This window comes from Tenrec ecaudatus, chromosome 6 (assembly GCF_050624435.1).
Source record: "Tenrec ecaudatus isolate mTenEca1 chromosome 6, mTenEca1.hap1, whole genome shotgun sequence".
NCBI lineage: Eukaryota > Metazoa > Chordata > Mammalia > Afrosoricida > Tenrecidae > Tenrec > Tenrec ecaudatus.
The window spans coordinates 74,373,135-74,400,176 of record NC_134535.1 but is presented as its reverse complement, the minus strand read 5'-3'; the positions used below and the strand labels follow the sequence as shown (position 1 = coordinate 74,400,176).

The following is a 27,042-nucleotide window of genomic DNA, read 5'->3' as shown; positions in this document are numbered from 1 at the left end:
GTGCGTCCTGCGGGGGCGGAGGCGCGGAGAGGCGGCGAGCGCTGCCGGGGAGGTGCGGGGGGTGGGGGGGCCGCGGCACAGACAGAGCCTCGGCGTCTCGGAGAGAAGAGACGTGGAGGAAGGGACGGAGCCCGGACAGCGGTGGACACGGCCTTGCGCTCCGGGAAGAACGTAGCTCGTACTCGGTGCGGAGCGCTGGGCACCGAGGGGGCAGCCCGGGCGGTCTCCCGCCGTCAATGCACAGAGTGCCCTCGCCCCCTGCGGAGCACCCGCCAGTCGGAGGGGACAGCGCCCGCCGGACCCCGCTGTCCAGACTCAAGTTAGTGGGCCAAGGGAAGCGGTGGGGAATGGAGATGGGTGGAGCCCGACTAGGGAATGGGGTCCGGAGGTGGTGGGGAGAACGAGGGGAAGTGGGATAGGGTGGGAGGGCATGAAGGCCGATGGGGGAAGGAGAATGAGTTTTCTAACGAGGGGTCCCCGGAGCCGCTGAGAACTGGCGAAGGTGGCTGTGTGAGAGTTATACTTCGCGCCCCTCCCCCGTTTACTGGATGAGCTTGACCTGGCAGGGATCCGGAGGCAATGCGAGCTCCCACAAAGAACGTGGGAGCCCCCAGCGCCTAGGGAAGCCCTAGAGCTCGAGCCCGCTGGAGGGAGTGCGGGGAAAGAAGGACCACCGGGCTGGCTCTCAGTGGCATTGACCCGGAGCACGGGTCCTAGAGCATCGGGGGCACGAGAGACGCAGCCACCTTTCCCATTTCAGCCCTTTCTTTATTCACCGTTCGGGGAGGGCCGAGGGGGGGCGGGGTGCAGCCCCGCCCGCCGGGAGTGGCTCCCCACTCCACTTGGAAGATGTGGGTGGAAAATGAGGGAGTGGAAGGTGGGCAGGAGCCCCCAGGCGGTTTTCGCCCACAGACGCTACTACTGTGGGAGTGTGTGGGGGCGGAAAGGCCCCGCAGCAGAATTGAGGCACCCTCCTCTTCCTAAGCAAGGGCCTAGCCAGCAAGTGGAGGAGGTCACCACTAGGAGAAGGGTCAGTTGAAGGCCGCTGGGCAACCTGGGAGGGAGCGTTAATAAGACCACCTAAGCTCTGGGAAAGGCTTGAAGGGAGAGAAACAGGATTCACCCACCCCCCACTGGTGGGAAAAGGTAGGGAAGGGGCCACACCCCTCTCAGCCACCTGGACAGGATGTCACGCAGGAGTGGAGTGGACACAAGCCAGCAATGTCTCCACTGCCCCTTCTGGAGAGGAGAGGCGGGTCTTCCTTCACCTTCTGTAGGCTATCACCTTACATAGTGTTCAGACTTCTGAGTACTTAAGGAGAGTGGAAGGTGGAATCTGTGTTCTGGCCCAGAGTTTCCACCCACCACCACCCCCAGGTGTGTGCTGGCAGGTGGGCGGCCCCAATGTTCTTTGCCCAAGCCCTAAAGGTAAAGGCTAAAGATGGAGACTAAGAGTGTTTGATTCCCAGGCCCCAGCTTTGGATACTTCTGACCAAAGTGTCACTGCTTATTTCTGATCAGTGAGTGTCTGGTTAACATGATCTGTGCCCAAGTTAGGGCACTGGGTGGATAGAGTATTTAAAAGAAGGGAAGGGAAGTAAGCAGCCAAGAGAGGACAGCTGTGGAGATGGGTTGGTACCCAGCAGGGGGACTTTCACCCACTCTGCCTCTTTCTTGTGCACCTCCTTCTCAGGCCCAGTGCTGGAGTCATGGCACTGCCTCGGACGCTGGGGGAGCTGCAGCTGTACCGGGTCCTGCAGCGTGCCAACCTCCTTTCCTACTATGAGACCTTCATCCAGCAGGGAGGGGACGACGTGCAGCAGCTGTGTGAGGCGGGGGAGGAGGAGTTCCTGGAGATCATGGCCCTCGTGGGCATGGCCACTAAGCCCCTCCATGTCCGGCGCCTGCAGAAGGCACTGAGAGAGTGGGCCACCAATCCAGGGCTCTTCAGTCAGCCAGTGCCTGCTGTACCAGTCTCCAGCATCCCGCTCTTCAAGATCTCTGAGACCGCGGGGACCCGGAAAGGGAGCATGAGCAACGGGCATGGTAGCCCAGGGGAAAAGGCGGGTAGTGCCCGCAGCTTTAGCCCCAAGAGTCCCCTGGAACTTGGAGAGAAGTTGTCACCGCTGCCTGGGGGACCTGGGGCAGGGGATCCTCGGATCTGGCCTGGCCGGAGCACTCCAGAGTCGGATGTTGGGGCGGGTGGAGAAGAGGAAGCTGGCTCTCCCCCATTTTCCCCACCTGCAGGGGGAGGAGTTCCTGAGGCTACTGGGGCTGTCGGGCTAGCAGCAGGAGGGACTGGGGGTGGTCCAGACCGACTGGAGCCAGAGATGGTGCGCATGGTGGTAGAGAGTGTGGAGAGGATCTTCCGGAGTTTCCCAAGAGGGGACTCTGGGGAGGTGACCTCCCTTCTAAAGCTGAACAAGAAACTGGCCCGGAGCGTGGGGCACATCTTTGAGATGGACGATGGTGACAGCCAGAAGGAAGAAGAGATTCGGAAGTACAGCATTATCTATGGCCGCTTCGACTCCAAGAGGCGTGAAGGCAAGCAGCTCAGCCTGCATGAGGTGAGGACCCTGCCTCCAGGGTTGCTCCTGGCTCCCAGGCCTTACCCTGCCTCCCTTCCCCCATACCCTGACCCCAGCTGCTGCTGCGTGCTAGTGTCCATCCTAAACCAAAGAGGGCAGCTGAGCTGGAGACCAGAACCCCATCAGCTCTGAGTCACCATAGACATGAAGGAGGCCCCCAAAATTATTCCTAAGACATGGGGTGCTGTCCTCTGCCCTCTCTCAGAAAGTCCTGTGTAACAAACAAAACAAGCGTCCCAGGGTATGAGCCTCCAGCGGCAAAGCCCTGGCAGTGGTTAGGCGGCTGACCGCTCTGGCTTCCCCCTCTCCACAGCTGACCATCAATGAGGCCGCTGCCCAGTTCTGCATGAGGGACAACACGCTCTTACTGCGAAGGGTGGAGCTCTTCTCTTTGTCCCGTCAAGTGGCCCGTGAGAGCACCTACCTGTCCTCCTTAAAGGGTTCCAGGTGAGACACACCCCCCCAGGTGTCCTGAACTGAAACTTTGCCCAGAAGACGGGATTGTGGCATAACCTCCAACTCAGGCACATCTAAGCCTGCTTCCCAGCCACCTTCACATCCTGCCTTTGGCATTGTGGGCTTGTCCGAATTATAGCCCCTTCTTGCATATCCTTCCGGCCTTCCCTAGACACACCCCCACCCTCACCCACCCCGCCAAAGGGTAGTGCCCTGAACTGGAGCCTCCTCTCCAGCCAGCTCCTGTGAGGTCTCCATAAAGTACCATATGCTCCTGACCAAAGTCTATGTTCTGCTTATCATGTACTACCCCTTACCCCCATCCTGCACCTCTTCAATACTTATCATCTTTTTAGGATTCACCCTGAAGAATTGGGAGGCCCCCCGCTGAAGAAGCTGAAACAGGAGGTGGGTCCTCCAGGAAGTATGTGAGAAGGGAGGATGGAAGCTTTCCCCAAAACCTCCCCTCCCCCTGCTGTATTCTCATTCCCTCCCCCCTTGGGGTATTCACAGGTTGGAGAGCAGAGTCACCCTGAAATCCAGCCGCCCCCAGGCCCTGAGTCCTATGCCCCCCCCTACCGCCCCAGCCTGGAGGAAGACAGCGCCAGCCTGTCTGGAGAGAGTCTCGATGGGCACTTGCAGGGTGAGTGGGCAGGGCAATACTTCAGTCCACACACTGAAGGGAATGGGGTGGAGAGCGCCAGGAGGCAGCTGCCTGACACAGGAGTGGGAGGTATGGGGGTAGAAGGGCTTAGGGGTCTGGCTGTGAGGTTGAGGGAGGGGGTTCAGTTGGCTGCAGTCCTTGATCTGACCCATGCCCATGCCCACAGCTGTGGGGTCATGCCCAAGGCTGACGCCGCCCCCTGCTGACCTGCCTCTGGCATTGCCAGCCCATGGGCTGTGGAGTCGCCACATCCTGCAGCAGACCCTGATGGACGAGGGGCTGCGGCTGGCCCGCCTCGTCTCGCACGATCGAGTAGGCCGCCTCAGCCCCTGTGTGCCTGCGAAGCCGCCTCTCGCAGGTGAGGCAGCCAGCAGTGCTGTCCCCCGAGCACCCACACAGCTGCCCCAGGGGGCCCAAGGGCCAGGCGGGAAGAGGGATCTCCTGGCCAGAGATGGCAGTCAGTCGTGGGGGGCCTAGCTCCCGCCAACTAGACCCTGGGTTGAGGCATGGAGGACCCTGCAGGCCCGTTCCCCCTAGGGAGGGTTGGACCCTAATGGGGACTGGGAAGGGGAAGTGGAGGGCAGGAAGGGGAGCTTGACATTGACATTGACCAGAGCAGGTGGGAAGTGCTGGGAGGGTGGAGCAGGCTGGGAGTTGGGGGGTGGGGCTGTCCAGCTTGGAACTGGAGTAGCCAAAAGGGGGATGATGCATTGTGTGAGGATGGGGGAAGGGGAGTGGGCCGGCCAAGGGCTGGGCATCTGCTGGGCTGAGTGTGACGCAGCAGATAAAGCCACCAACCCTGGCTTGGTATTTTTAAACTGTGCGTGGGTGGGAAGTGGGGGCGGGGACTGGAGGGGGGCTCGTAGGGGAGGAGCTGCGAGGCTGGTTTCCTGTGTTACCCCCCCCCTCCCCCGGTTTGGCTTCCCAGAAACTTAGGGGGCCATGATCAGGTGGGTGGGTTCTGGGAGGGAGCCAGGGAGGGATGAGTGGGGGTGGCAAAGCCTAGGGAGGGGGGAGGGGGAGAGGTCAGAGCCAAGCCGCCCCCGCAGCAGCTCCTGCCTGAACGAGAAATTCCAGCTGAACGGAGGCGGAAGAGACAGAGACCCATACAGAGAACGAGCTGCACACAGCCAAAGGGGAGGGGGCCACGCATACGTGGGGCCTGGCACCTCCCCTCCATAATACCGGCTCATCCTTCACACCCCTATCTGCCCCCCTGCTTCTGCTCCCAGTCACTGCTCTGCAGCCTGCACCTCCACAGCCTCCTAACCTCCTCCCCGCTTCCCTGCAGAGTTCGAGGAAGGGCTCTTGGACCGATGTCCTGCCCCAGGACCCCACCCTGCGCTTGTGGAGGGCCGCAGGAGCAGCGTGAAAGTGGAAGCCGAGGCCAGCCGGCAGTGAGAGGTGGACTGATGTTCTCAGACCCGGACCAAGACCCCGGACTTGGGGTTCATGTGGACTTCTCCCCTGCCCCCACGCCCCCGGAGTCTAGTCACAACCCGGATCCTTCCGCCGCCCTTCTCCTGCCTCTCCTCCTGCTCCATGGGCAAAGGACTATGGAGCTTCAAGCAATAACGAGCAGTGGCCTGGCGAGAGGACATGAGGGTGCCTGGTGCCCCTCACTCCTGCCCAGAGCAAGGGAGCGAGGACTCCGCCTCCAGGGGCCTCCCCGCGCCCGCATCTACACAGCACAGCCCTATTCTCTAGGCTTGAATCAATCAGCGATGTGAGTCGCTGGCCCCGGTTTGGACATGGAGAAGGGGGCTTCCTGGGAAAGCCCAGCAGCTAAAAGTGGCAACGTTTACCTGAGCACTAGGGGCCTGGGAACACTGGAACTGCCCCCTCTCCCGGCCCCATTTTCGTGCTTCTTGTTTGTTTCTTTAATTTAGCAAGTGCTGCAGTTCGCCCGGCCCTCGAACCCCGGAGCCCGGGGCTGTTCTTTCCCGCCTGCCCTCTCCTGAGGAGGGAGGCGGCAGAGGCGAAGCATGGGTGGGCCTCAGGGTCTCCCCCATCTGGTGCATGGACCACAGCACCTCTGAGCAGTTAGAGCATCTTTCTTTTCAGATCGTGTACAGTAGATTATTTATTTTGTTATTTTGGAATAAAATTTATTTTATGGCTTAGGATCTCTGACCCTCACCCCCAAGAAGAGGGAAAAATGGGAAGCCTAGGCTTTGGGGAACAAACAGGCAGAGTGGGGAAGAAGGGGAGGAGGTAGGGCTGAGCCTACCCCTTCTCGACAACCCCCTGGTTCCTGGCAGGATCAGCCCCCGAGAGGCCACAGGCAGATGTTGATGCCATGATTTGGATTCACACACGAAAGACAACCATTGCTTTCTCATGTGCAGCCTCTCTGGCCTCCAAATCTGTGCTGTCCCACAAACAAAATCAAATACACACGTTTGTAGGTATAATATCTACACATTAGCATGTCTCGGATACATATACTTTCACGCAGCTATACATGAAGAGCCTCAGCCCGTGGACTTCTGTACAATCTCATGCACGTGCCAAAGGCTTCCATCTGACTGGCAGGAGTTTGGGACTTTGTTGTGTTGTTTGTTTTAATTTGGGCAGATCCTACATCAGCAATCAATTGTAGAGACTTCTCGTTCGGCCTTCCACCCAGGGACCCCTGGGCTGCCACCTCTGTCCCCTGGCCCATCCACTCCATCTGCTACCTCTAGTGTAACTGGGTGCCCACATCCACGCATTTCTGCATGTGTGTCCTGGGCTCTGGCTTGGCAGGGGCGGAGGAGTACACTGTGCCCGAACCTGTGCTCACGCCCCACTGCCCTCCGGCTCAACCCCAGCTTCCGTGGGGAGCCATGTACGCACTGCCTGTGCAGGCCTGTGGGGTGTGCCGGGGCCTGCCTGCCTTTGGAGCCTGGACTTCCCCTCCTGGGCTGGAAGAGGGTGGACGGGGCGGTGTGTTTCTAGGAGTAGGAGGGAAGGAGTGGGCCAGCTCCACCTTCCAGCCAAGTCTTCACTTCCTGACCAGAGTCCAGGGGTGGCCTCCCCAGCTGCTGTTTGGCAGGAGCACTGACAGGTGTCCAGAGCAGGTCTGTGGCAGGTACAAGAGCTGCCTCTGAACTCCCCCTTCAGCTGGGATTACCAACTCTGGTTGGTCCTTCGGTCCAGGTGGGACATTGAGATCCCAGACTGCCCATAGGAGGGCTGCAGGAGGGACTGGGCTCCCAGAAGTCCTCCCCCTGACTCGCCTTGCCCCTCCAGAAGCAACTTGTTGAGGTCCTGTTCCGTGGGAGGCAGCAAGGGTGGGAACATGTCTTCGCCGACCCTGTAAGAAGGAGGGGGGACAGTGGGGTGGGCAAGGTTGCCCGACCTCTAGCCCTACCCAGCCACCACCCCATGCCCACACTCACCAAGTTCCCTGAGGGAACCCTTCCACCGGCTGGCTCAGGCAGCTGTCTTCTGCCATGGTCACATCACAGAGCAGCGGCTCAGGGGTGCGCACGGCATGCTCCTGAGGCTGGCATGGCAGCAGGCCCCTGCCAAGGCCAGCATAGGAGATAAGTGAGAAGGTGAGGTCGGGAAAGAAGGGGAAGTACAGGGTCGGTGGGAGGCTTGTCACTCACTGGGGGTGAGATTGATCGAAGGGCTGACTCATCTGGCTCAGGCTGAGGGGCACCTGCAGGTGAGTTCTAGAAGGAGGAAGGAGGAGGACACGTCAGAGGAAGGAAGGCTGGCCAAGGGCAAGGGTGTTTCAAGGGCAGGGTGAAGACCACTGAGTGAGGAAACAGAAGTCTGGCTCCATATCCTGACTTCACGGCTCACTCACCGCACGGCCGTGAGCGTGTGCCAGACTTAGCTCAATCTTCTCATCTGTGAAGTGGGGGTTGGGTGGGGAAGGTGGACTAGCAAACTAAAAATGTCCTAAGTCTCCCCGCCAACCCCAACCTCCCCTTCTGGGAGGGGAGCTGTTCTGGTCTGACTCAGTTAAGTGCCCTGGTGATCCAAGGGTGAGCATTTGGGAAGAGACCTGGGGATCGACTTCCTGGAAGATGGCAGCCAGGAGAGCCCCGTGGGCAGCTCCACTCTGCCACCGGGGTTCACTGGGTATCTCACCCAACAACCAACACAACCACAGAGCTCATAAGCCTTTGTGTGACTTTCAGAACAAGATCGGCCCCTTCAAGGTCGAAACAGAGGACTTGATAAGAAGGCAGAAGCTACTTGACAAGGTCAGGAGAGTTAACATGCTGTTAACATGGCTTTACCCCTGCCTACGTTCACGCAGGGTACCCTCCCCCACTTTACAGCGTCCCAGGCCGCAAATTCCCGGCCTTGTCCGCCCAGGGTTTGTTCGTGGCAGAGCTAGAATTCAAACCCAAGCACTTTTCATGCAGACTGCCTGGAAAGGAACAGGGGATGGGGGGCAAAAGAGGTCATCAAGGGGTATGGCACCCACCGTCCCTTCCTCACAAAGGCACACCACCACCCCAAGTGAATCCTCCCCACCCGACTTACTCCTGAAACGCTGACAACATATTGACGGACTCCTCTGGGGAGAGTGCTTGATAGGAGGGGATGGCATGAGAGTGTGGTGGGTACCCCTGGGGCCTGGGGAGAGAAAGCAGGCCTTTAAAGCCAGCCCTCTGGGTCCTCCAGCCCCATCATGTGGAAGCAAAACCCTCGGCTACAGCCCCCAAGCCAGCTCGCTCAGCTGCCCACACTGAAAGTGGCCTGTATGGGCCAGCCCCTCCAGCCAAGCTCCTTACACCATGCCTGAGCCCAGCTGCATGTTCACGGGGGAATCACAGCTCATGCCTAGGTCATAAGTGGGCACCATAGCCGACATCTGGGAGTCCAGGGTGGGCAGTGGCTGGTCCCTAGGAAGGGAGAGGGAGACACGGCTACCTGACCAAGGGTCCATGGCACCACCCCTTCCCGCAGAGCAGTGCCAGCCTCCCTGCCCCACTCACCCACCATCACACTCACCTTTCCACGGTCATCTTGATGGTGGCTGGGACATACCCCCTGCCATCCTTGCCCATCTGCTCCGCTGTTGTGGGAAGGAAAGGAGAGCCATGGAGGGGTGGGAGTTGGTGAGGAAGGGCGATGATGGGCAGCTAGGAGCAGTGGGCCACAGAAAGATGTGGAGGGAAAGTGGGGGTGACGAGACAGGCGGGGGAGGGGGAGGGGTGCAGCTGAGCACAGGAAGAGACATCGAGAGGAGGGAGGTGGCACTGTCAGCCCCAGCTCACGCTTGTAGTGGCTCCGGAAAGCTTCATCCTTGGGTTTCTTGGGATAGAGGTTTTTCAGCTGAGCCAGGTCCCGGATTCGGTCCCCCAGTGAGCGGATGGACAGGTCCTTGGCTGAGAATGGCTGGATATTCTCTATCTGTGGGGAGCCTGCAAGAGAATGAGACTGAGACCCTCTTTTCAGACGTCCTTCCCCTCACCACCACCACCCTGCCCCTGACAGGACCCACGCTCTGTCTGCCACAGTGAGGGAGAGAGGTCCCTGGGATGGACATCCTGTGGGAAGGAGCTCCACTGGTCTCTATTTCCGAAGAGCTCACAGGGAGAAAACAGCTGACTAGGTTGCAGAAGGATGAAGAGAAGTTGGGTCTAAAGGAGAACTTTTGGGAGGTCAGGGGTGCAGCGTCGAGGGGCGCCAGGAGATGTCTTCCCAAGAAGAAACTCCAGAGGGCTCAAAGCTCAGAGGCAGGGGGCTGGCTGGGGTGACCTTACCATCCTGGGCCCGGATGACGTGGGCAATTGTGATGCCCCCAATCTCTGAATCACTGAAGCGGAGGAGGAAAGTCCCATCAGGCTCGTTGAGAAGAAGGCTCGTAACATACTGCTTGCTGATGAAGCCGATGATCAGCCTGGCCAGGATGAAGGAGAGCATGGGGGTGGGGACACCGGGGGTGGAGAGATAGGAGGAGGTACACCTGTGGCAGGAACTTACCTGTCTGACCAGTAGCTCCGGAGACAGCGTTTGGTGAGGTCTAGGACGCCATCGAACCACTGCCAGAAGGTGAAGCCACGGCCCAGCAGGATCTCCTGTGGGAAGGAGGGAATGTATGTACAGAGGGAACTCTGGGAGGCAGGCGCTGGGCTGTGAGTACACATGCCACAGAGTCAGGGGTTGAAGCCCCAGACTGAACCTGACGCCCATCAATAAGAACACTCATGCTTGTTACCTGTGGGCACTCGTCTGAGCGCTTTCCACATCTTAATTGATCTGACCTTTATGAGCCTATGGGGGTAGGTAGATATGGGAACCGTCACATCTTACTAAGAAAGCACAGAGATGTCAGGGCACTTTTCCAGATGCACAGAGCTGGTGAGAGGCTGAGCTGGGACTGCTCCCAGGCTGGGTCTTCTCTGGCACGCCTGGCCCCTCCCCATAATCACTGTGCATACAACCTCCCTCCGGAAGCCGGACCAGGAGGCAGCCCGAGGAGGGCAACTTGCTGAGTGTGTATCCTTTCCTGTGACCAGCACATCTTGTGATTACGCGGCTTCTCTTTCTTCCTCTGTGGCCTGTCATTTGCTCAGTTGGTTGCTCCCAACACACCCAGCTCTCTAGCTCCACCACCACCCTGTTCTTATAGCCCAACCAGTCCTGGGCCACCTTATTTTCAAAATAAATGAATAGCCAAGCTGTGGGCATTGAGTCCATTCTGACTTGTCATGACCCTTCTATCAAGATGCCCAGGCTGTGCCTCTGGATGGGAGCAGATAGCCTCATCTCTCTCCCTTGGAGCAGCTGGTGAGCCTGAACCACCGACCTTGCCGTTAGCTGCCCAGTACTGACTTGGCATTGCCAGCAGTCAAATACAGCCGTTTAAGAGCCGGCTTCTGAAATGTGGGCTTCCATCGCAGCCCAGCCACTGGCCTGATGTGAGACTATGGCTGTGGATAAACTGCTTACCCCCTCTGAGCACCAGGCTCCTCCTTTATGAAACAGGGTAATAATAGCCTCACAATTATGTTGGAAGGCTAAGTGAGATGACACACATCGAGTGTCGACATGCAGTAAGCTGTTAACACGTTGTAGCTATTATTACTGCACAGTCCCTAGGGAATTTCGCCCCCAAATGAACTATTTTCCCAGTGGGTCAAAGTCGGGTTGAATCAGAGCTCTGTTGTCACACTTTGGGAGAAGCATGCGTGTCAACCATCGGTGACGAACAAGGACAGAGGGGGGCCTCTAAACATCTAAAGGATGCCAGCGAGCCTGCGCTCTGGGCCGACTCCCAGACCTGAGTGGTCTTCCTGCCCGGCATGTTGGAGCTCGGGGAAGAGTGAGAGTCATCCCCACCCCGGGTGGGGGGGCTGGGTGCTCTGAGGAGAGGCGAGACGGCGGATAAGAGAACCACCTTGTTGAACTGTGACCAGGACACGGAACGGTGCTGGAAGGCCTCCGTGCTGAGGCTGTTGTCATTGAAGATCTTCTGGGCCAGGAAGAGAAAATGTTCCGGGAGCAGCCCCCGGCTGGTCCCCACCTCAGCCATGAACTTGAGGTTCAGAGTTTCACACATCTTCTCCCAGGGCACCCGTTCAGCCACCACAAAGGGCACTCGCTCCTGGGGGGAAGAGGGCAGTTCAGCAATCCCTGCCCAACCCCCACCCTCCCAGCATTCATTCCTCCCCTCACTCATTCACAAAGACGTGCACTTTCAAGGTGACCTTCAAGACAGAGGATGAAAGCCCTGTGAGACAACCAGGTGATGTCACTCTCACTTGCCTGCCATGCAGGTATTCTCCAGGCTGAGCCCGCCCCATGTCAACCCCAGTCCTGTCCCCTCACCATCTCAGAGAAAGCATTGTCCCACAGGATGGTGGCTTTGGCGTTGTTGTCTTGGTTACCATGGACGATGACCACCAGAGGCAAAGACAGGGCCTGCATGAAGAGAGGGGTTCTTTTGACTGGGGTAAGAGGCTTCCTGGTGGGGCAGGTTGGGAAGGTGTAGAGTTACTGGGCATGCTGGCCACAAGTGAAAGCTTGTGGTATGTTCTCAGAGCTTTCTGAGGCTCCACTGGGGTCTTAATGTAAACATGGCAAGACCAGGGAGCCTGACTTGCAGATTTCAAATACTAGCTCGAATGCTGCTGAGCTGCAGCGCCTTGGATCAATCTCTGTGCCGTGATTTAGAAACCATACCTCGTGACCTCACAAGGTTGCTGTGAAAGCCAAAGTGTGTGTGTTGCTTGTGTTGGGTGTCATGGAGTCAGGTCTGATTCATAGCAGGCCCCAGGGGACAGAGCAGAAGCGTTCCTTAGGGCTTTCTAGGCTGTCATCCTCATGGGAACAGATCCCCAGGTCTTTTTTCTGTGGAGCCTCTGGATGGGTTTGAACCTCCAACCTTTGGGTGGGAGCTGAGAGCTTAGCCACTGTGCCACCTGGGTATAAAAAAAGAACTCCAAAGACAAACTCACGGCTCTCAAGTCAGCACCGACTCACAGCAACTCTAAAGCACAGGGCAGAACTGTCCCTGTGGGTTTGCAGCAGCACAACTCTCTACAGGAGTGCCTCCTTCACATTCCTAAGGAGCAACTGGTGGTTTCGAAGGGCTGATCTTGTGGTTCACGGCCCAGCGAGTTACCACGACACCACCAGGGCTCCTAGCCCCAGGGTGCAGAGGTCACTTAAACAGTGACCTGGTCTATGAAAGGCGTTTTAAGTTGCTCCCGTTGATCATTTGTCCCAGGTGTGTGCATTGGCTCCTCCCTGCTCACCCTGGCCGACGAAGGAGCAGAAGATGAAGAAAGACGAAGATGAAGAAGAAAAGAGTCGCTGTGTTGAAGCCTGGCAACCCCAAGTGTTACTGCAGAGAACCGCTCCGTAGAGCAGGGTATTTTTGGCTGATCTCTGAATGGAAGCAGATCGCTGCCTGACTCTGGGGTTTGAGGATGCCAGCTATGTGGGACAAGGGGCAAGGGGGGATTTAGGAGCTCAGCGTGGAAGAGGAGCTGGGGCCCCTTCACCTGGAGCTGGATGGGCAGCTTGTTGGGGCCAAGCGTGAAGCTGGTGGAGAACAACACAGCGCACTTCTCCTCTGTGACCGACTCTGTCCCCTTCCGCTCGCACCGCTTGATTTTCTTCAAAAGCTGCCGGGTGGGGCAAGTAGAGGTGAGGGCACAGCCAGCTGCTCCTGGGCCCAGGTGAGTCCCTTAGGCCGAGATCAACGCCCCCATCGGCTGAAGGCCCTCCTCACCAAGTTCTTGAAGAGGGCAGAGCAGCAGTTCCCAGGAAGGCTGTTCTCCAAGGGCACCAAGTTGTTGATGATCTCCCCACTGCTCTCTCTGTGGGGTGGAGCCAGAGTAAGCCAGGTGTGAGGAGCTTGTGTCCCATGCCCCTGTGGTGAATGGCATGGGCCACCACCCTCTGTCACTGGCCTCTAATCTCCAGCCCCCTAACTTGGGTTCTTAAGGGAGAAGATCCCATCTGCACCAAATCATGAGGCCGCCACCTCATCCAGGCCCTGGCTGGATCCCTGCTTTTCCTCTGACCATTCAGGGTCTCCCCATCACCCCCCTCTGCATCGTACTAGCCCCTGTAGCCTCCATCCCCCTAATAAGCATTCTCCAACCATTGGCTGCCTGCCCTTACACTCCAGCGCCGGGCCCTTGGGGCATGCTCAGCTCCCTCGCCTGCTTCTCAGTCACCATGTCAGCCCTGACCAGTGGGGGTTTGGCTGGGGCTCCTAGGAACCGTAGGCCCAGCAGAAACCAGACCCCGGCTTGGAACTTGGTCTGCGTCTTCAGAACCTGCGGGGGCTGCTTCTCCACCAGGAAAGAGCTGTGGGGATGGAGGAGAAGACCAGAGGAGTTAGGGGCTGGCTTCCTGCCTGTCCCCTCCCCACAATCCTCCATCCCCTTCCCTCTAGGCCAGGCTGCCTCCATCCCCTTCCCTCTAGGCCAGGCTGGGAGCTGGGACATACCTGGTGACCAGGGTCCGCAGGACTTCATCTAGCCGGCTGAGCAGCGAGGCCCGGGTCTTGGCCTCCAGCTCCCCACCAGCTGCCCCCACCTCCTGCTGCAGCTGGGAATAGATGTCCACCAGGCTCTCACACCTGGGGCCAAGACAGAAGTCAGAGGGGCTGCCTGCTCCTGCCCAGACTCTCCCTCTCCCACGACACCCACAAAGACACCTGGGCTCATCTGGGAGGCTCATTCTCAGGGCCCAGGCCCCTGGGAAAGCCCAGCAGCCTGTCTTCACCAGGGTTTCAGTGGCTACCAGGGCAGCTGCCGGCACATGTGAGCAGGCTTTCGAAAGTTAGTGGGAAAATTCCATTCTCTTCTCATTTCTCCATGAGCTTTTTCAAACCCCCTGGTGCAGTTCTTCTGTGCAAAGCAGAAGATGCCCTCCCTAAGAAAGGAACCCCCCTCGGCCTCGAACTGAAAAGTCAGGGCTGTGAACTGACCCAGCTGCCCCGTGGGAGAAAGGTCTGACCCTCCATGTCCCAGCCAATGATAAATCAAGAAGACCCCTTTAGGCAGGCACCTGGGCTCCCTTGGGAGTTGGGATCAAATTGGCAGTACCCTACAACCACCCACTCAACCAGTGCAAAGGAAAAAGGCTCCCATTGTTCAGGGTGCAAGGCTGCTGGAGCAAAGGCTGGGCTTAGTCGCATGGGAACTACTAGTCGGGTGTGCATGTCTAGACTGGGGCCTTCCTGCCAGAACAGACTCCCCTGACTCTGCCTGCTTCTGGTCCTTTTGCCTGGCTTCTCACACCTGGGGGTCCTCCCCACCCACCCACCCCCTCCCCTAGCCCTCATCAGCCCTGCCCCAACCTCTCCTGTAGTGGGGCCAGGCTCTCCTCAAAGGGTGCCCCGTTCCCTGCCAGCTGCTGCTGCCGTTTCCAAATCTGGATCCTCTTCAGCACCAGGGCCTGGGTCACCTCCAGCTCCCCAACAGACTCCTGCAGCAACATGGGCAGGGCCTGCAGACAGAGAGGGACCTGAGCCAGGCCACCACGCCTCCTCAGTGACCCTCTGACCGTGCCTGTTCCTTCTCAGTCCGTGGGGCCATCCCTCAGTCCATCACTCACCTCCCTGTGCCCAGACCCATTGGCAGAAGTCTCTATCAGGCTGTGCAGAGGCACTTGGGGGGCAGGAGCAGAAATCCAGGGGAGAAAATAGAGTGGAGGTTCAGTTAGGGCTGAGGTTCAAGGCAGGCTCACTCCCTGCCCAATCCCCAGAACTCCTGCAGCTCTAGGCCCTGGCCCCCTACCTTGACCAGCCTCAGCCCCCTGCTGCAGGGCTTCCCGGAGAAGGCGGGCCTCCCTCACAAGGTGCTGCAGCCTCTGCAGAGCTGTGTTAAACTTGAGTTCTTCCTGCTTCCAGTGGAAAGGCATTGGCAGGTGATGGAACTACACAGGAGGGGCAGAGGCCAGGGGGTGAGACGCTCTCTCTGTCCCTCAACACCCAGCCGCCACTCCCAGAAGGAGTGCCCTCTGCCATGCTCTGCAGAAAGGCACACACCACTTCCTGTGTGGCTGGCCCACCTCTCCCCTTTGGCCACTCTTCCTGACCTTTGGGGATCCCCTGGAAATCAGAGTCCTCCAGTCCTGGCAGAATCAGCAACTTACCCCTCGCTCTGCCCTCCTCGACCCTTAGCCCCCTTAGATCCACATTTGAAATGACCCTGCATTTGCTTTGGGCTTCACTCTGCCCCCAGGGACCTCCTTTGGTCATCCTGGGTTGAGGGCACTGAGCCGCCAGGACTTGAGTTGGAGTAGACCATCATCATACCTGCTCCATGGCAGCTTTCTTCTCTCCCTGAAGGATTTGTCTGAACGTGGCCACCAACTTCAGGGGATCCCTCTGGTATACGCTCTGCAGAGGTGAGGGCAGTGGGCAGGGCTAGCCTTATTTTCACCCAAGCCCTTCTCCACACCTGGCACCCCCCTTCTCCCAATTCTTATACACACACGAGAAAAGAAGACATAACTGTGGATGCCACACGCTTTCATGCATGTGCATGCTTTTCAAGTCTAATTTGCATGCTAGCAGACAGCCAACCACAAAAACACCAATTTTCATCCAGTGTCCAGTGCTCACCCCAGCTCCACCCACCCCGGCCCAGCCTGCCCCCCACCAGCCTGCCCCTACCTCCAGGTTGCTGATGTGCTGTAAGAAGGTGCTTCCCTCCCCCTGCTCCCCAGCCACTGCCTGAAGGCGCTGGACAGTGGCTGAGAGGAGGGCGCTGGCCAGGTTGCAGCAGAAAGTGTCAGATCCAACCAGGAACTCCCTGCAGAAAGATCAGGTTGAGGCTGCCTGCCTGCCTGCCTGCCTGCCTGGAGATCAGGGCTTTCCCAGCTGGGGGTAGTACCCCTTCCTCCCCACCCCCTCCCCAGTCCATAGCTCAGAGACTCCTTTCCCTTCCTGTTCTCCATCCTGCCCTCTGCAGCCAAGTCCTGGCATCCCGGTCTCCCTTGCTTTCCATTGTGCCATGTGCCCTTGTCCCAGGCCTGCCCTGCCCTCCTCTCTGCCTCGGCCTCCCAAGTGGGTCAGGGCTCCACTTTTCCACAGTGTAGTCTGGTCTCCAGGGGCCAGACTGCCCTCCACATTTCAAGCCCACTGCCATCAACTCCTATCAACCCTATGTAGGTGTTCCTTGGCTTTGTAAACCATCGCCCCACTGCCGAGCAGACAGCCTCATCTTTCTCCCAAGAAGCGGCCAGTGGGCTTGAACCCTCAACCTTGTAGTTAGCAGTTGAGCGCTTCCCCGACAGCACCACCTGGGCTCCTACATGTGGAAGAACAGGTCCCAAATCCTGAATTGCACAGGTGAAGAGAGAGAGCCCACTGAGAGGGGGTGGACCATGGAGGACCTGGGGGACTCACCAGGGCTGGTTCTCCAGCCAGTCACCCAGGAGGTGCCGAAGGCGTTGGGGAAAGTCGATGTAGAGCCGCTGCAGTTTTTCTGGGGGCATCTTGGAGACCAGACCCCATAACGACATGATCAACGGGGTTGGAGGTGCCTGGGGAGAGAAGCAATACCATTCCAAGAGGTGTCTCCAGGGGGCAGCCAGAGACATCTCCCAGAGTTCATTGCCATTGCCACTCCCAGCCCATTCTCAAGCCAGACACATCCTGGGTCAATGCTGAGACTCAGTAACACCTCCAGTGGAACGGACTCACAGTGGCCGTGGCGGGAGTGGGAGTGGGGGTGGGGGGAAAGCAAAGGGGGTCAGGGCAGCAGGAAAAGGGCCTTCCTAGAGAAGACGGAGGAAGCAGTGGTTCCCGCTGCAGCCTCAGTCTTCTCATCGACAAAAGCCGAAGGTTGGGTGAGGGCTGAGTTTTCCAAACTTTTGAAGAAATTAAAACCAAACTCACTGCCATTGAGTCGATGCTGACTCACAGTGACCCTAGAGGACAGGGGAACACTGTCCCTGTGAGATTCGGAGACTGTAACCATTTACGGGAGTAGAAAGCCCTGTCTGTCTCCCCTGGAGTGGCTGGTGGTCTTGAACTGTTGATCTTGTGGATCACAGCCCAACATGTAACCACTAAGCCACCAGGGCTCCTGCAAAATATTGAAAGCGGTGGACAATTTTAGTTTCCAATATCTGTGGTGTCTCAAGGATACCAATTGGAACTCCGCTGTTGAAAGCAAGTATGAGAGGCCTAGAGCTCCACTCATTCCGCACCCCTCTCCTCCCCTTCTGATCCCCATGGTACCCCTGGAAAACTCCCTCAGCGTCCCTAGGCTCCAAGAGAGTTTGAAAACTACCAGACTAGATGGTGAAGGCAGAAGAGTGAGAATATCTTTGTTATTGGCTGCTGTTGAATCTGCCCTCAACTCACGGTGGCCGCCATGCACAAGAGAACTAAATGCCACTCTGGCCAAGCCCCACCCCAAGAAGCAAATGGTGTGACCCACAGTACTGATGTTGGCTGATGCTTAGAAGCAGAGCACCGTTCAAGGCCTTTCTTCCCAGCCTCAGTCAATAAAGTCCACTGCAACCTGTGAGCACCACTGTCACATGCAAGCCAGGAGCCGAACCTGGGTGTCTGACCTATTTCTGTGTGTTACTGAGGTGATACCAACTCGTTGAGCATATAACCGTCCCATACATAGGGTTTCCTAGGAGCAAGATGAGGCTTGCTCGTCCCGTAAACAGTTCCAGTCTCAGACACTCACCGGGGCTGTCCTGCTCTGTCCTACAGGGTGGCTAAGAGTCGGCCCGGCCATGATGGCAGTGAGGGTTTCTGTTTTGTTTTGTTTGTTTTGAGAGGACTTCCTAGGCTGTCGTCCTTATGGAAGCAGCTCTTCGGCCCTTTCCCACACGCATCCTTTCAGTTAGCAGTCGGGCAGTTAGACATTACCCCACCAGGGCACCTTAGGGTCTCTGATATGAAAGGTGAGAATTGGGGCATTCAAAAAACCAATGTGCCCAGAGTGATAATAATTCAACAGGTCCCTGTCATCTAACTGACGGTCACTCACAGGGACCCCATAGGACAGGGTAGGACCGCCCCTGTGGGTTTCCCAAATGGTAACTTGTTACAGGAGGAGAAAACCTCAGCTTGCTCCCGAGGGACAGTTGGCGTTTTCAAACTGCTGACCAACATGTAACCACTAAGCCACCAGGGCTCCATCAGTAGTGATAATACTCAAACTCACTGCTATCGAGCAATAACAGCTATCATTTATTAAACATGCTATACGGAGAATTGCATTAACTGCATTCTCTCTTTAGAGTTTCTTAACAATTAAAGCAACAACCATAGAATTATCTCTTTTTACAGATGAAGAAACCAAGGGCAGATCGGATCTATCTAACTCATTGTCTAAGACTGCTCAGCTAGCACGGTCCAATGGCAGAATTTGAATCCAAGGATGATCAATTCCCGAGCCTCAGTCACCACACTAGGAACTTGGGTCAAGATGCCTTCCGCATCCCATCATGCTATTTGGGGGGGGGGGGGGCTGGCGGCGCAGGGAGGAGCAGTGAAGAGGACTAAGGGAGAGGGGAGAAAAAAACGAGAGAAGGGAGGTTAATAAGCCAGAAGAAGGGGAGAGGAGGGGCTAGCAGGCTGAAGGAGAGAAGCAATGAGGGAGGACATCCACAGGGGTGGACTAAAGGGTGAGGGCTGCATGGTTTCCCAGCAGTCTCTGGGTGCAAGTTTCTCACACAGTGCCTCTGTTAGAGAGACGAGGTGAGGAAGGGGTGGGAACACCCGGAGTCTCCCTGAGGAGACCAGAACCTCAGCCCTTCTATTGCATTTTCTTCAGGTCTAGCTCCTCTCCCAAGACTCCCAAAGAGTGAGCAGACAGGGACCCTTCCCTGGAGACTTAGTTCTGAGACCCTCTGCCCCTCTTCCTACTTACTATTCCTGGGGAGCTCTTGTCCCCCAAAGGCAGGACCCTTCCCCCCACCCTGCCCAGGGTCCTACAGGGTTAGAGCTGGTAGGTCGGTTTCAAATTCAAGGCAGGGCCCCATCCCTCCCTTCTCTCTGCTCCTCCCACCCTGCCCCTGGTGACGTTCCAGAGACCTTGCCTTCCCACGCTTACCCTACTGGGGGCTGGGGTGAGCCCCACACCACAGGCAAAGACAACTCCCCTTTCCTCTTTATCAGCCTCCTGACCGGACCCTCCTTCAGTTCTTCCCAGGCCCTCCCCAACCATCTGGAGGCCCCACTCTCCAACCCCCACCAGGTAGCACCCACCCCAGAACCCAAATCTTGGACAGGTCCATTGGCCTAGACTGGAAGAGGCAATTTTTTGCTTAGAATCTTCTGAAGGGAGACGTGGAGAGGGGTGAGGGAGGGAGGAGCCACGAGGTGGAGGGGCGGGGCCAGTGTCCCTCCCAAACCGGGAAGGGAAGCCCCACGTCCAGGATTCTTATGTGCCCTGAGATTTGTGGCCTAAACCAGAGATCATTCAACCCCTATATCCTCAGACTGTGTGACCACAGGATCAAAGGTCAAAAGCCCTTCTCAGAGTTGCCCAATGTGTGTTTTTGGGGGGAGAGGGAGAGGGGAGGAGTGGAGGCGGAGCCAGTTCAGCACGAGGAGGGTTAAAACTAGGCTCAGCCTCGGGCTCTGGCCCCAGCAGCCCTGCAGAGTGGAGCGAGAGCGCCCATCAGTTTTGAGGGGGAAATCCCCCCTCCACCGGGACACCATGAGGTCGTTCTCTGAGGCTCTCGCCCCCAGACAAGCCACACCCTGGAAGAGGAACCATTATGGGGGTCAGCACTGGGACCCCACTGCCCAATAAGCACAGACTTACTGGTACTTACTAATCTGTAGTGAACCATTCCACTTTTTTTTTCTCTCACCGCACGCACGCACAATCTGCTTCTGGGGCTGACTGGCGTCTGTCTCTCTCCCAGCCTCACTGCCCCTTCCGACAGCATCAGAGCCTCCACGGATTGACACCCCCCATCATGAAAAGAACACCCAGCAGGGAGCAAGCACCGCCTTACTTAGCCGGACTTACTAGTCGGTGAAAAACATGTAAAGCGGTTCACTACAGATCAGTAAGTACGCAAGAGTAAACTGGAGCTTACTGGGGAATCAGCCCAGGCCCTGGATCAACCCCCTAGGGAGGGACAGCCACATCGTCCCATGGCGGAGAGGTACCTCCTTTCCCTGTTTCCACCTCCTGGAGAGGCCAAGGTGGGCTGTGCAGAAAGTGACCCGTAGCCATGGTGAGGGTGGAGGGTAAGGGGGTCCTGGGCCGGGAGTACCCACTCTAATTTATCTCGAGTGGTCAAAACTTGCCCAAACCCAGTACCACCAGCTACCAATTTCTGGAGGACCATCCACCCCATCCGGGAAGGGTTCCTCCACCTCCCCTACTCATAGTCCGAGGCCCCCACCTCCCACCCTCCCACCCTGCAGTCATCCCTCACCTTGCCAAGCCCTCTGCTGTCTTCGCCCTCTCAGCGGGCACTGCTAGGCCCCATAGGTCTGTAGTCCAGTCCAAGATGACGGTCGGCCCTGTATCCCCTGCCACCCCTACCACTAAAACACACACAGACACACACACACACACACACACACACACACACACACGTCTCTGGTGTCCTTCCTCTTCAGGATAAGCAGTAGCTGCCCCAAGCCCGCTGTTTCCGGCTTCTCCGTCTGCCCAGGGCCCTCCCTACAGCTCTGACGACACAGAGAAGAGAAAGTGGGCTGGAGAAGGAAGAGGAAGAAAGTGGGGTGAGCGTCTGTGCTTGTGGGGCGGGGGCTGGGTGAAAGAGTTGGTGGGCTTGCCAAGGCTGCCCCTAGGGGCTTGAGGCACCTGGGGCAGGAGGGGCTAGTGCCCTCAATTCACTGTGTCTCCCACAGGGAAGTGATCACTTTCCACCCCCAGGAAGCCACTCAGTATCCGACAGAAGCGCGCCACCCCAAACTGCCTGCCTCCCAAACCCAAAAAACTTTCGCTGGGGCCAGGGTTCGGGCGCACAAGGGACTCGGGCCCACCCCCACCCACCCGCCCCCGGAAAGCCGGTCCGCTTCAGTCCGAGCTCCCTCCAGTGGAGGATCCTGAACCACTGTCCAGGAGGCTGGCGCCTGGAGAACTCGGCGCCCCCACCCCCCTTGGGGCGGGAACGCCTTATAGGTCGTGTGACTACTGCTGGGAGGAGGTGGGGGAAGGGCCGCAGATCCGAATTCTGGAAGATTCCGAGCCGGAGCCCCAGGGACTGGGGAGGAATCTTTGCCCGTCCTCACGCACTCTCAGACCCTGGCAGGGCGGGCACCCGCCCGAGCTGCCAGCCGCCGCTTCCCAGGGGAAGGTTGGAAAACGAGTCTGCCGCGCGGCCGCGGCCAAGTTCCTGTCTGTTGACGGGGTAAACACGGAGACACGCCCAGAGACAAATGCACACACACACCATTTCCCGGGCCCGGGGATTACACGGTTACACACACGCACGCACGCACACACAGGCTGGTCAGCATTCGGAGCCACAGGCAGCCGCAATACCGGGGACACGCGCGCGCGCGCACACACGAGCACTCAACTACAAGGCCAGCTCCACAGAACTTCTGAGTCACCGTAACTACGGGTTGGGTTCTGCAGTGCGTGGGAGGAGCTGGAGGACACCTAGGGACCCCGTAGGCCTTGCAGCCCCCCCCCCCCCCCCCCGGAGCCGCGGACTCCACCGAGGAGCAGGCGGCCTCTGGGAGGGAGTTTCCCGGCGCCCTGTCACCGCACCCGGCCCGGCGAGGACCCCGGCGAGGCCGCGCGCCCCCTGCTGGCGCGCGGAGGCCCAGCCCTCGTCCGCGGCATCTCCCGCCACTGCGCATGTCCGGCTGGGCTCCGCGCGCCGGGGCGGCGGCGTGCAACCCGGTCTAGGCTGCAGAAGTCTGGCGGTTAAAACTTCGGACTCCGGCTGTTTGGGTTCAAATCTTGCCAGTTCTGCGAACTGTAGGGCTGTGGGCAATTTGCTTCACCCCCTTAAGCTGTCGTTCCATCATCTGTGACGTGGAGCAGATAGATAACCCACAGGTCTTAACCCACACGGTGTGGAAACGAAAGGCATGTCCAACATTACTACTGGATTTCGGAATATGCATGCACGAGTTTATTCCAAACACGTTTAAACATGTCTGGACAATCAGGGAAGACAAGTTCTCTCAGCTTCGAAAAGTTCACTATCTTTTCATTCCATTTTCCCATGACCTTTTTGAAGCCCTCGCATACAATTGTCTCAGTCTCCCTAAAACCAAAAGGAAAAGAAAGTGGGGGAAAGCCAAACTCCCGGCCACCAAGTCCATTCTGACTCAGCCCTCACCCTAGCCTAGTCTCCTTAGGGTGCCAAAAAAAAAGGCCATTCTTCTGAGGGGATTTGCTGGGCCGGTTAAATGCAAAGCAGAGACAACAGCTCAGAAAATATGATGATGGTTTTTGGGGGGGTTCCCAAGGTGTGATCTTGATAGGTTTCATAAGATGTTCACAGGGGCTTACCAGGAAGAAATTTCCAGAAAACTGGAAACTGCATTAGAGCGCAAAGGCCCGGAAAGTTAAGCCAAGGGATTTGTTTCCATCCTGACCATCCGTTGAGGGCAGCAAGGCTGTTGTTCTATGAGAATTTCACTGGGAAACATTACCTCATCCACCCTACAGCCTCTCTCTTGCTCCTTCAGATTTCTTTTAGTCCCTAAAACTCAAGGAATATTTCTCAGGAACATGATGTGTGTGCCTTGGAGACACCAAAACAGCTGTTTTAACAAAGACCAAAGATTCTTCAGTGAAGGGCTGGAGAAATTGGAAATGCTGCCTTCAGAAATGCGTAGACCCAGGAGCATGATCTATGGCAGCGGTTCTCAACCTGTGGGTCCCAACCCCTTCCGAATGACCCTTTCACTGGGGTCACCCGATTCCTAACAGTAGCAAAATGACAGTGATGAAGTAGCAAAGAAAATAATTTTGTTTGGGAGTGTGACCTAATCTGGTGTCAATTTAAGGATGAAGAGTATAGGGGTGGCGCCTAGGCTGCCAATCTGGAGATAGCCAATGAGACTTCTCTGTGGGCATGGCCTTCTCCTGAGAATTCTGGGAAATCTGGACTTCCTCCTTGGAGGCCAAAGACACTCTTTCTCTCTCTGACACTCCCTGGCAGACATAGCAGCTGACAAAACATGGACCCACCCTGACGCAAAGGCTCCTGCCAGCGCAGAGATGTTTCCAATGCCACTGGGTCCCAAGACTGTCTACCCACTGGCCTGTGATCTTCTACATTCTGTGTCATTGCATGCATTTCATGAGTCTGAAGAGGACTTTATAGATTGGTATAGGACAGATGGGCTAATATAGGATTTATGGACTTGATATGGACTAGGATGGGATATTTTCTCAATGTTCAATTGTTCTTGTATACAGATCTCTTTCTTATACACATATGTGTGTCCATGGATTTGTTTCTCTAGTCTACCCAGACTAACACAGGGAGTAGCCACCACATGAGGAACTGTATTAAAGGGTCGAGGATTAGGAAGGTTGAGAACCGCTGCTCTATGTCAGGGAGAGGTAATTCATTACTTAATATGGCCCTCCGGCTGTAATCCCTTTTGGTCTTGTAAATTCTAGCCTCTAATGCCAGGGGCTATCATCCCATGTTGGAGGACATTCTCTGCTATGTTAATGGACAGGATTAAGATGGGATGTATTCTGAGTCTCTGCTTTATTAGAGGATAGAAACCAAGTCACCACCCTTTGTTTTCTGGGGGATTTGCGCTGCTCAAAGACCAGAATCACACCTTCATCAAAGCCATTCCTCTGGTTTTAAGAGCCATCCCTGTGCCATCTCAGAAGCAGAGAAAATCCCAGGGCCATAAACTAAGGAGAACCACCATTGGAGTGTGCTCCAGATCTGTCTAAAGTGGTGGAGGCTGAGACCAGAGACTGCAGTCTCCAGGCTGCAGAGCAAAGGAGGCAAGCCAAGACCAGAGGGCTAGTTATGAAGACTGAGGGGCTGGCTTCCTAGACGTAGAGGCCAACGAACCACATGACTGAGAGACTGAAGGCTAGAGAGACTTCACTACTACTAACCAAGCAGAGGTGTTTCTGTGAGCCAGTGATTGTATGTTTACTGATCCTGACTTGTAACTTCCTGACTCCCTAATATGTTGACTTCCTTAATAAACCCAAATCCAATGAGTTGGTTCTGACCCATAGAGACCCTTTAGGACAGGGTAGAACTAACTGCCTCTGTGAATTTCAGACCGTGGGATTCTTTAGGAAGTAGAATGCACCCTGTCTTTCTCCCGTGGGGCAATCAGTGATTTCAAGCTGCTGACCTTGTGATTAGCTGCCCAACGTGTATCCACTACACCACCAGGGTTCCGGTAACTCCCTTAAGCAGCTCCCTTCATTGTGAGTATTGTTGGAGTTCCATGTGATCAATGCAATGAATTATCAAACCCAGTAGAGAAGTAGAGGGTCTCGGCCCTCGGAAGGTGTCCGAATAGATAAAAAATAAAGAGAGAGGAGGCAGGACTGACCTCTGCCCTGTGGCAATAGGAAAGTCTGAGGAGTCAGATATGGCCTCCTCACCAATTTTGCAGTCAAGAAACAATGGCTTCACATTTTGATGTTTTTAACTTACCCTCATGTATTTGAATTCTAGATCATTACAAAGTACATATTATGATCAAATAAGCAGGCTGTATTCAAAGAAGTTGAAAAGCCCCATTCAGGTATTTGTGGCTGTCTTGGTTCACTAGTGTTGTCTGTAGTAACAGAAATTGGCAGCTATAACAAACAAATATATTCCCTCGCAGTGAGTGTAAGAGGCTGTGGGAAACTGAGAACCAGGAAGCGAGTATATGCAGACAAATTCTCTACGCTCATATTGAAAGGAGTCTGGGAAGCTGAGACTCTCGTGGAGAGAGGCCTTCACACTCATGAGTGGGACATGAATCCCCACAATGTCCCCAGTAAGAATGCCAATTGTAAGGTGCTGCTTGCAAGTGCATGGTTGCTAAGATATACACTTGAAGGTTGTCTGCCACCAAGAGCAATCAGAACCTATTGTCTGTCCCACCATAAGTAACACCTACTCCCTTCTGATAAGGATCATAGATTGCTCCCCTGGGGAAGAGCTCACAGACAACTAGAGTCAAGCCAGGTTAAGATGCCATCTTGACTCTAGAACCTGCCCATCTTGTTAAGAATGTGCCTTCCTGTCAGAGATAGCCCCTAGAACAGTGACTATCCTAATGCCATGACCCATTCATACAGTTCCTCATGCTGTGGTGACCCCCAACCAGAACATTATTTTGGTTGTGACTTCATCACTGTTATTTTGCTATTGTTATGAATCAGGCGACCTGTGAAAGGGTCATTCAACCCCCCAAAGGGGTCGTGACCCACTGCATTATGCCCTTAGTAAGTCCCCTTCCTGTTATGTAAATGTCCCTTCCTGTTACATATGCATATGTATATGGCTTGCATGCCTGAGATTATATAAACCTGTTGAGAGTGTACATTCTCTCTCTCTCTCTCTCTCTCTCTCTCTCTGGTTCTGGTGCTCATGGAAGAGGTGAGCCCTCGCATGCCTTGTCTGAGTCTTTAATTTACCCCTCAATTGCACAACCACCCCATAGGGCCCATTCAGTTGTGGTGGCTGGTCCCCCACAAGAGGCAAGGAGTCTGAATTCAGAGTGCCAGCATTAGGGGAAGGCTTTTGTCCTGAGTCTGCTCTAGGGAGAGGTCTTGTCTCCTTTTAACATCTATCAGCCCAGACCATTCCTTGGAGATCCCAGATTCAAAGTACATGCTCTGTTCCCCATAATCTGGTGTCAGTTTGAGACTTGAGAGGGAAGGGGTGGAGTTTAGCCTGTCAGTCAGGTCGTAGCTTGATGACCTCATTTGGAGGTACTAAGGAGATAAATATCTCCCCGGAGGCAGGACACATGCTCACTTCCTGAGTCTCTCTACTGACAAGACACATGAGGCTATGCTGATGGCAGGGAGAGGCCTAGGCCTGGAGGAGCCACGTGGAGACCCATGCCAGCGCTGAGATGCTTACACTGCCACTGGATCCACAAGACTGTCAGTGGCCTGTGATCTTCCTGTATTCAGCATCATTGCATGTGTTTCGTAAGTCTGAAGAGGACTTTATAGATTGGTATAGGACATATGGACTGATATCAGATTTATGGACTTGATCTGGACTGCGCTGGGTCGGATGTTTTCTCAATATTCAATTGCTCTTGTATATAAAGCTTTTTCTTATACACACATAAGTGTCTATGAATTTATTTCTCTAGTCTACCCAGACTAACACACTTAGTGGTAGTCAGGGCGTTGTGATCTCTGCTCACTTGTTTAATCTTTTTTTGTATCTCAAAAAATACAGGCTTATCCTGTAGATTGTATACTGCCCTGTTAACATCACCACCTGCCCCATTAACATTATTACCACAGTAAGCTAATTACATCAGATCACACAATGGAGGCTATTTGCATAATAATGAGAATCATGGCCTAGCCAAGGTGACATATTTTGGGGGACACAGTTCAATTCCTAGCTCTCCTCACTTTCTTCTCAGCTCTCAACATCCATTATTCCTCCAACCACCTCCTCAAGACCATTTAGGCTTTTACTCTGAGAGCCTTACAACTCAGCCGGTACTCATTACCTGTGGGAAACAGAAAGATTTCTCCCAAGTCCTCTCCCCCAAATATATGTTAGACTTAGGAAGGCAGTCCGGTCCCTGTAGGTAGGGTTTACACCCTACTGCTAATGTTTTCCATGGAAAGCCAGAGAACAGGTCAAACTGGCTCAGTGACATCCAAAGTTAGGCTGCCATCCTGAGTCTAGGATCCACCCATCTTGTCACGTGTATACCCTTAATCCCTCTTCTTCCTATGGCGTATGAACCCCTAGGTTGTC

At 55.9% G+C, this 27,042-nt stretch overlaps 2 protein-coding genes and 1 long non-coding RNA gene across 5 annotated transcripts; 2 read left to right on the top strand and 1 right to left on the bottom strand.

The window, feature by feature from the left end:
• NAB2 (NGFI-A binding protein 2) lies at positions 1–5,834 on the top strand. 2 transcript variants are annotated; one of them, XM_075551440.1, is made up of 7 exons: positions 7–319; positions 1,694–2,567; positions 2,902–3,035; positions 3,401–3,452; positions 3,558–3,687; positions 3,875–4,066; positions 5,000–5,834. In XM_075551440.1, the coding sequence occupies exons 1-7, from the start codon at positions 237–239 to the stop codon at positions 5,107–5,109; spliced, it is 1,575 nt and encodes a 524-aa protein (XP_075407555.1). In that variant the 5' UTR covers positions 7–236; the 3' UTR covers positions 5,110–5,834. The 2 variants fall into 2 exon arrangements, with proteins under 2 accessions (XP_075407556.1, XP_075407555.1); XM_075551441.1 differs by lacking the exon at positions 3,875–4,066 and having other exon boundaries at positions 1–319.
• On the bottom strand, positions 5,779–21,066 carry STAT6 (signal transducer and activator of transcription 6). 2 transcript variants are annotated; one of them, XM_075551437.1, is made up of 22 exons: positions 20,551–21,066; positions 16,535–16,671; positions 15,800–15,938; positions 15,440–15,523; positions 14,919–15,057; positions 14,737–14,789; positions 14,480–14,628; positions 13,625–13,756; positions 13,294–13,482; positions 12,899–12,986; positions 12,669–12,791; positions 11,491–11,583; positions 11,060–11,266; positions 9,643–9,737; positions 9,423–9,559; positions 8,934–9,080; positions 8,668–8,731; positions 8,448–8,582; positions 8,197–8,289; positions 7,305–7,370; positions 7,092–7,217; positions 5,779–7,006 (listed from the first exon to the last, which is right to left on the bottom strand). In XM_075551437.1, the coding sequence occupies exons 2-22, from the start codon at positions 16,648–16,650 to the stop codon at positions 6,820–6,822; spliced, it is 2,562 nt and encodes an 853-aa protein (XP_075407552.1). In that variant the 5' UTR covers positions 16,651–16,671; positions 20,551–21,066; the 3' UTR covers positions 5,779–6,819. The 2 variants fall into 2 exon arrangements, with proteins under 2 accessions (XP_075407552.1, XP_075407553.1); XM_075551438.1 differs by having other exon boundaries at positions 8,448–8,558; positions 20,551–21,064.
• Positions 19,736–26,376, top strand: LOC142450009 (uncharacterized). The gene is made up of 4 exons (XR_012784900.1): positions 19,736–19,927; positions 20,029–20,175; positions 20,738–20,860; positions 20,990–26,376. It is a non-coding gene; the product is annotated as an uncharacterized LOC142450009 (long non-coding RNA).
• The last annotated feature ends 666 nt before the right edge of the window (positions 26,377–27,042 follow it).

Bases quoted from the DNA above. Each gene is read 5' to 3' on its own strand.
- NAB2 (XM_075551440.1), top strand. From the start codon at position 237: ATGCACAGAGTGCCCTCGCCCCCTGCGGAGCACCCGCCAGTCGGAGGG. The intron at 3,036-3,400 runs GTGAGACACACC...TCATCTTTTTAG, and splicing joins TCCTCCTTAAAGGGTTCCAG to GATTCACCCTGAAGAATTGG. The intron at 4,067-4,999 runs GTGAGGCAGCCA...GCTTCCCTGCAG, and splicing joins TGCGAAGCCGCCTCTCGCAG to AGTTCGAGGAAGGGCTCTTG.
- STAT6 (XM_075551437.1), bottom strand. From the start codon at position 16,650: ATGTCGTTATGGGGTCTGGTCTCCAAGATGCCCCCAGAAAAACTGCAG. The intron at 9,560-9,642 runs GTAAGTTCCTGC...CATCCTGGCCAG, and splicing joins CGGAGCTACTGGTCAGACAG to GCTGATCATCGGCTTCATCA. The intron at 7,371-8,196 runs GTAAGTCGGGTG...TCCTCCTTCTAG, and splicing joins ATGTTGTCAGCGTTTCAGGA to AACTCACCTGCAGGTGCCCC.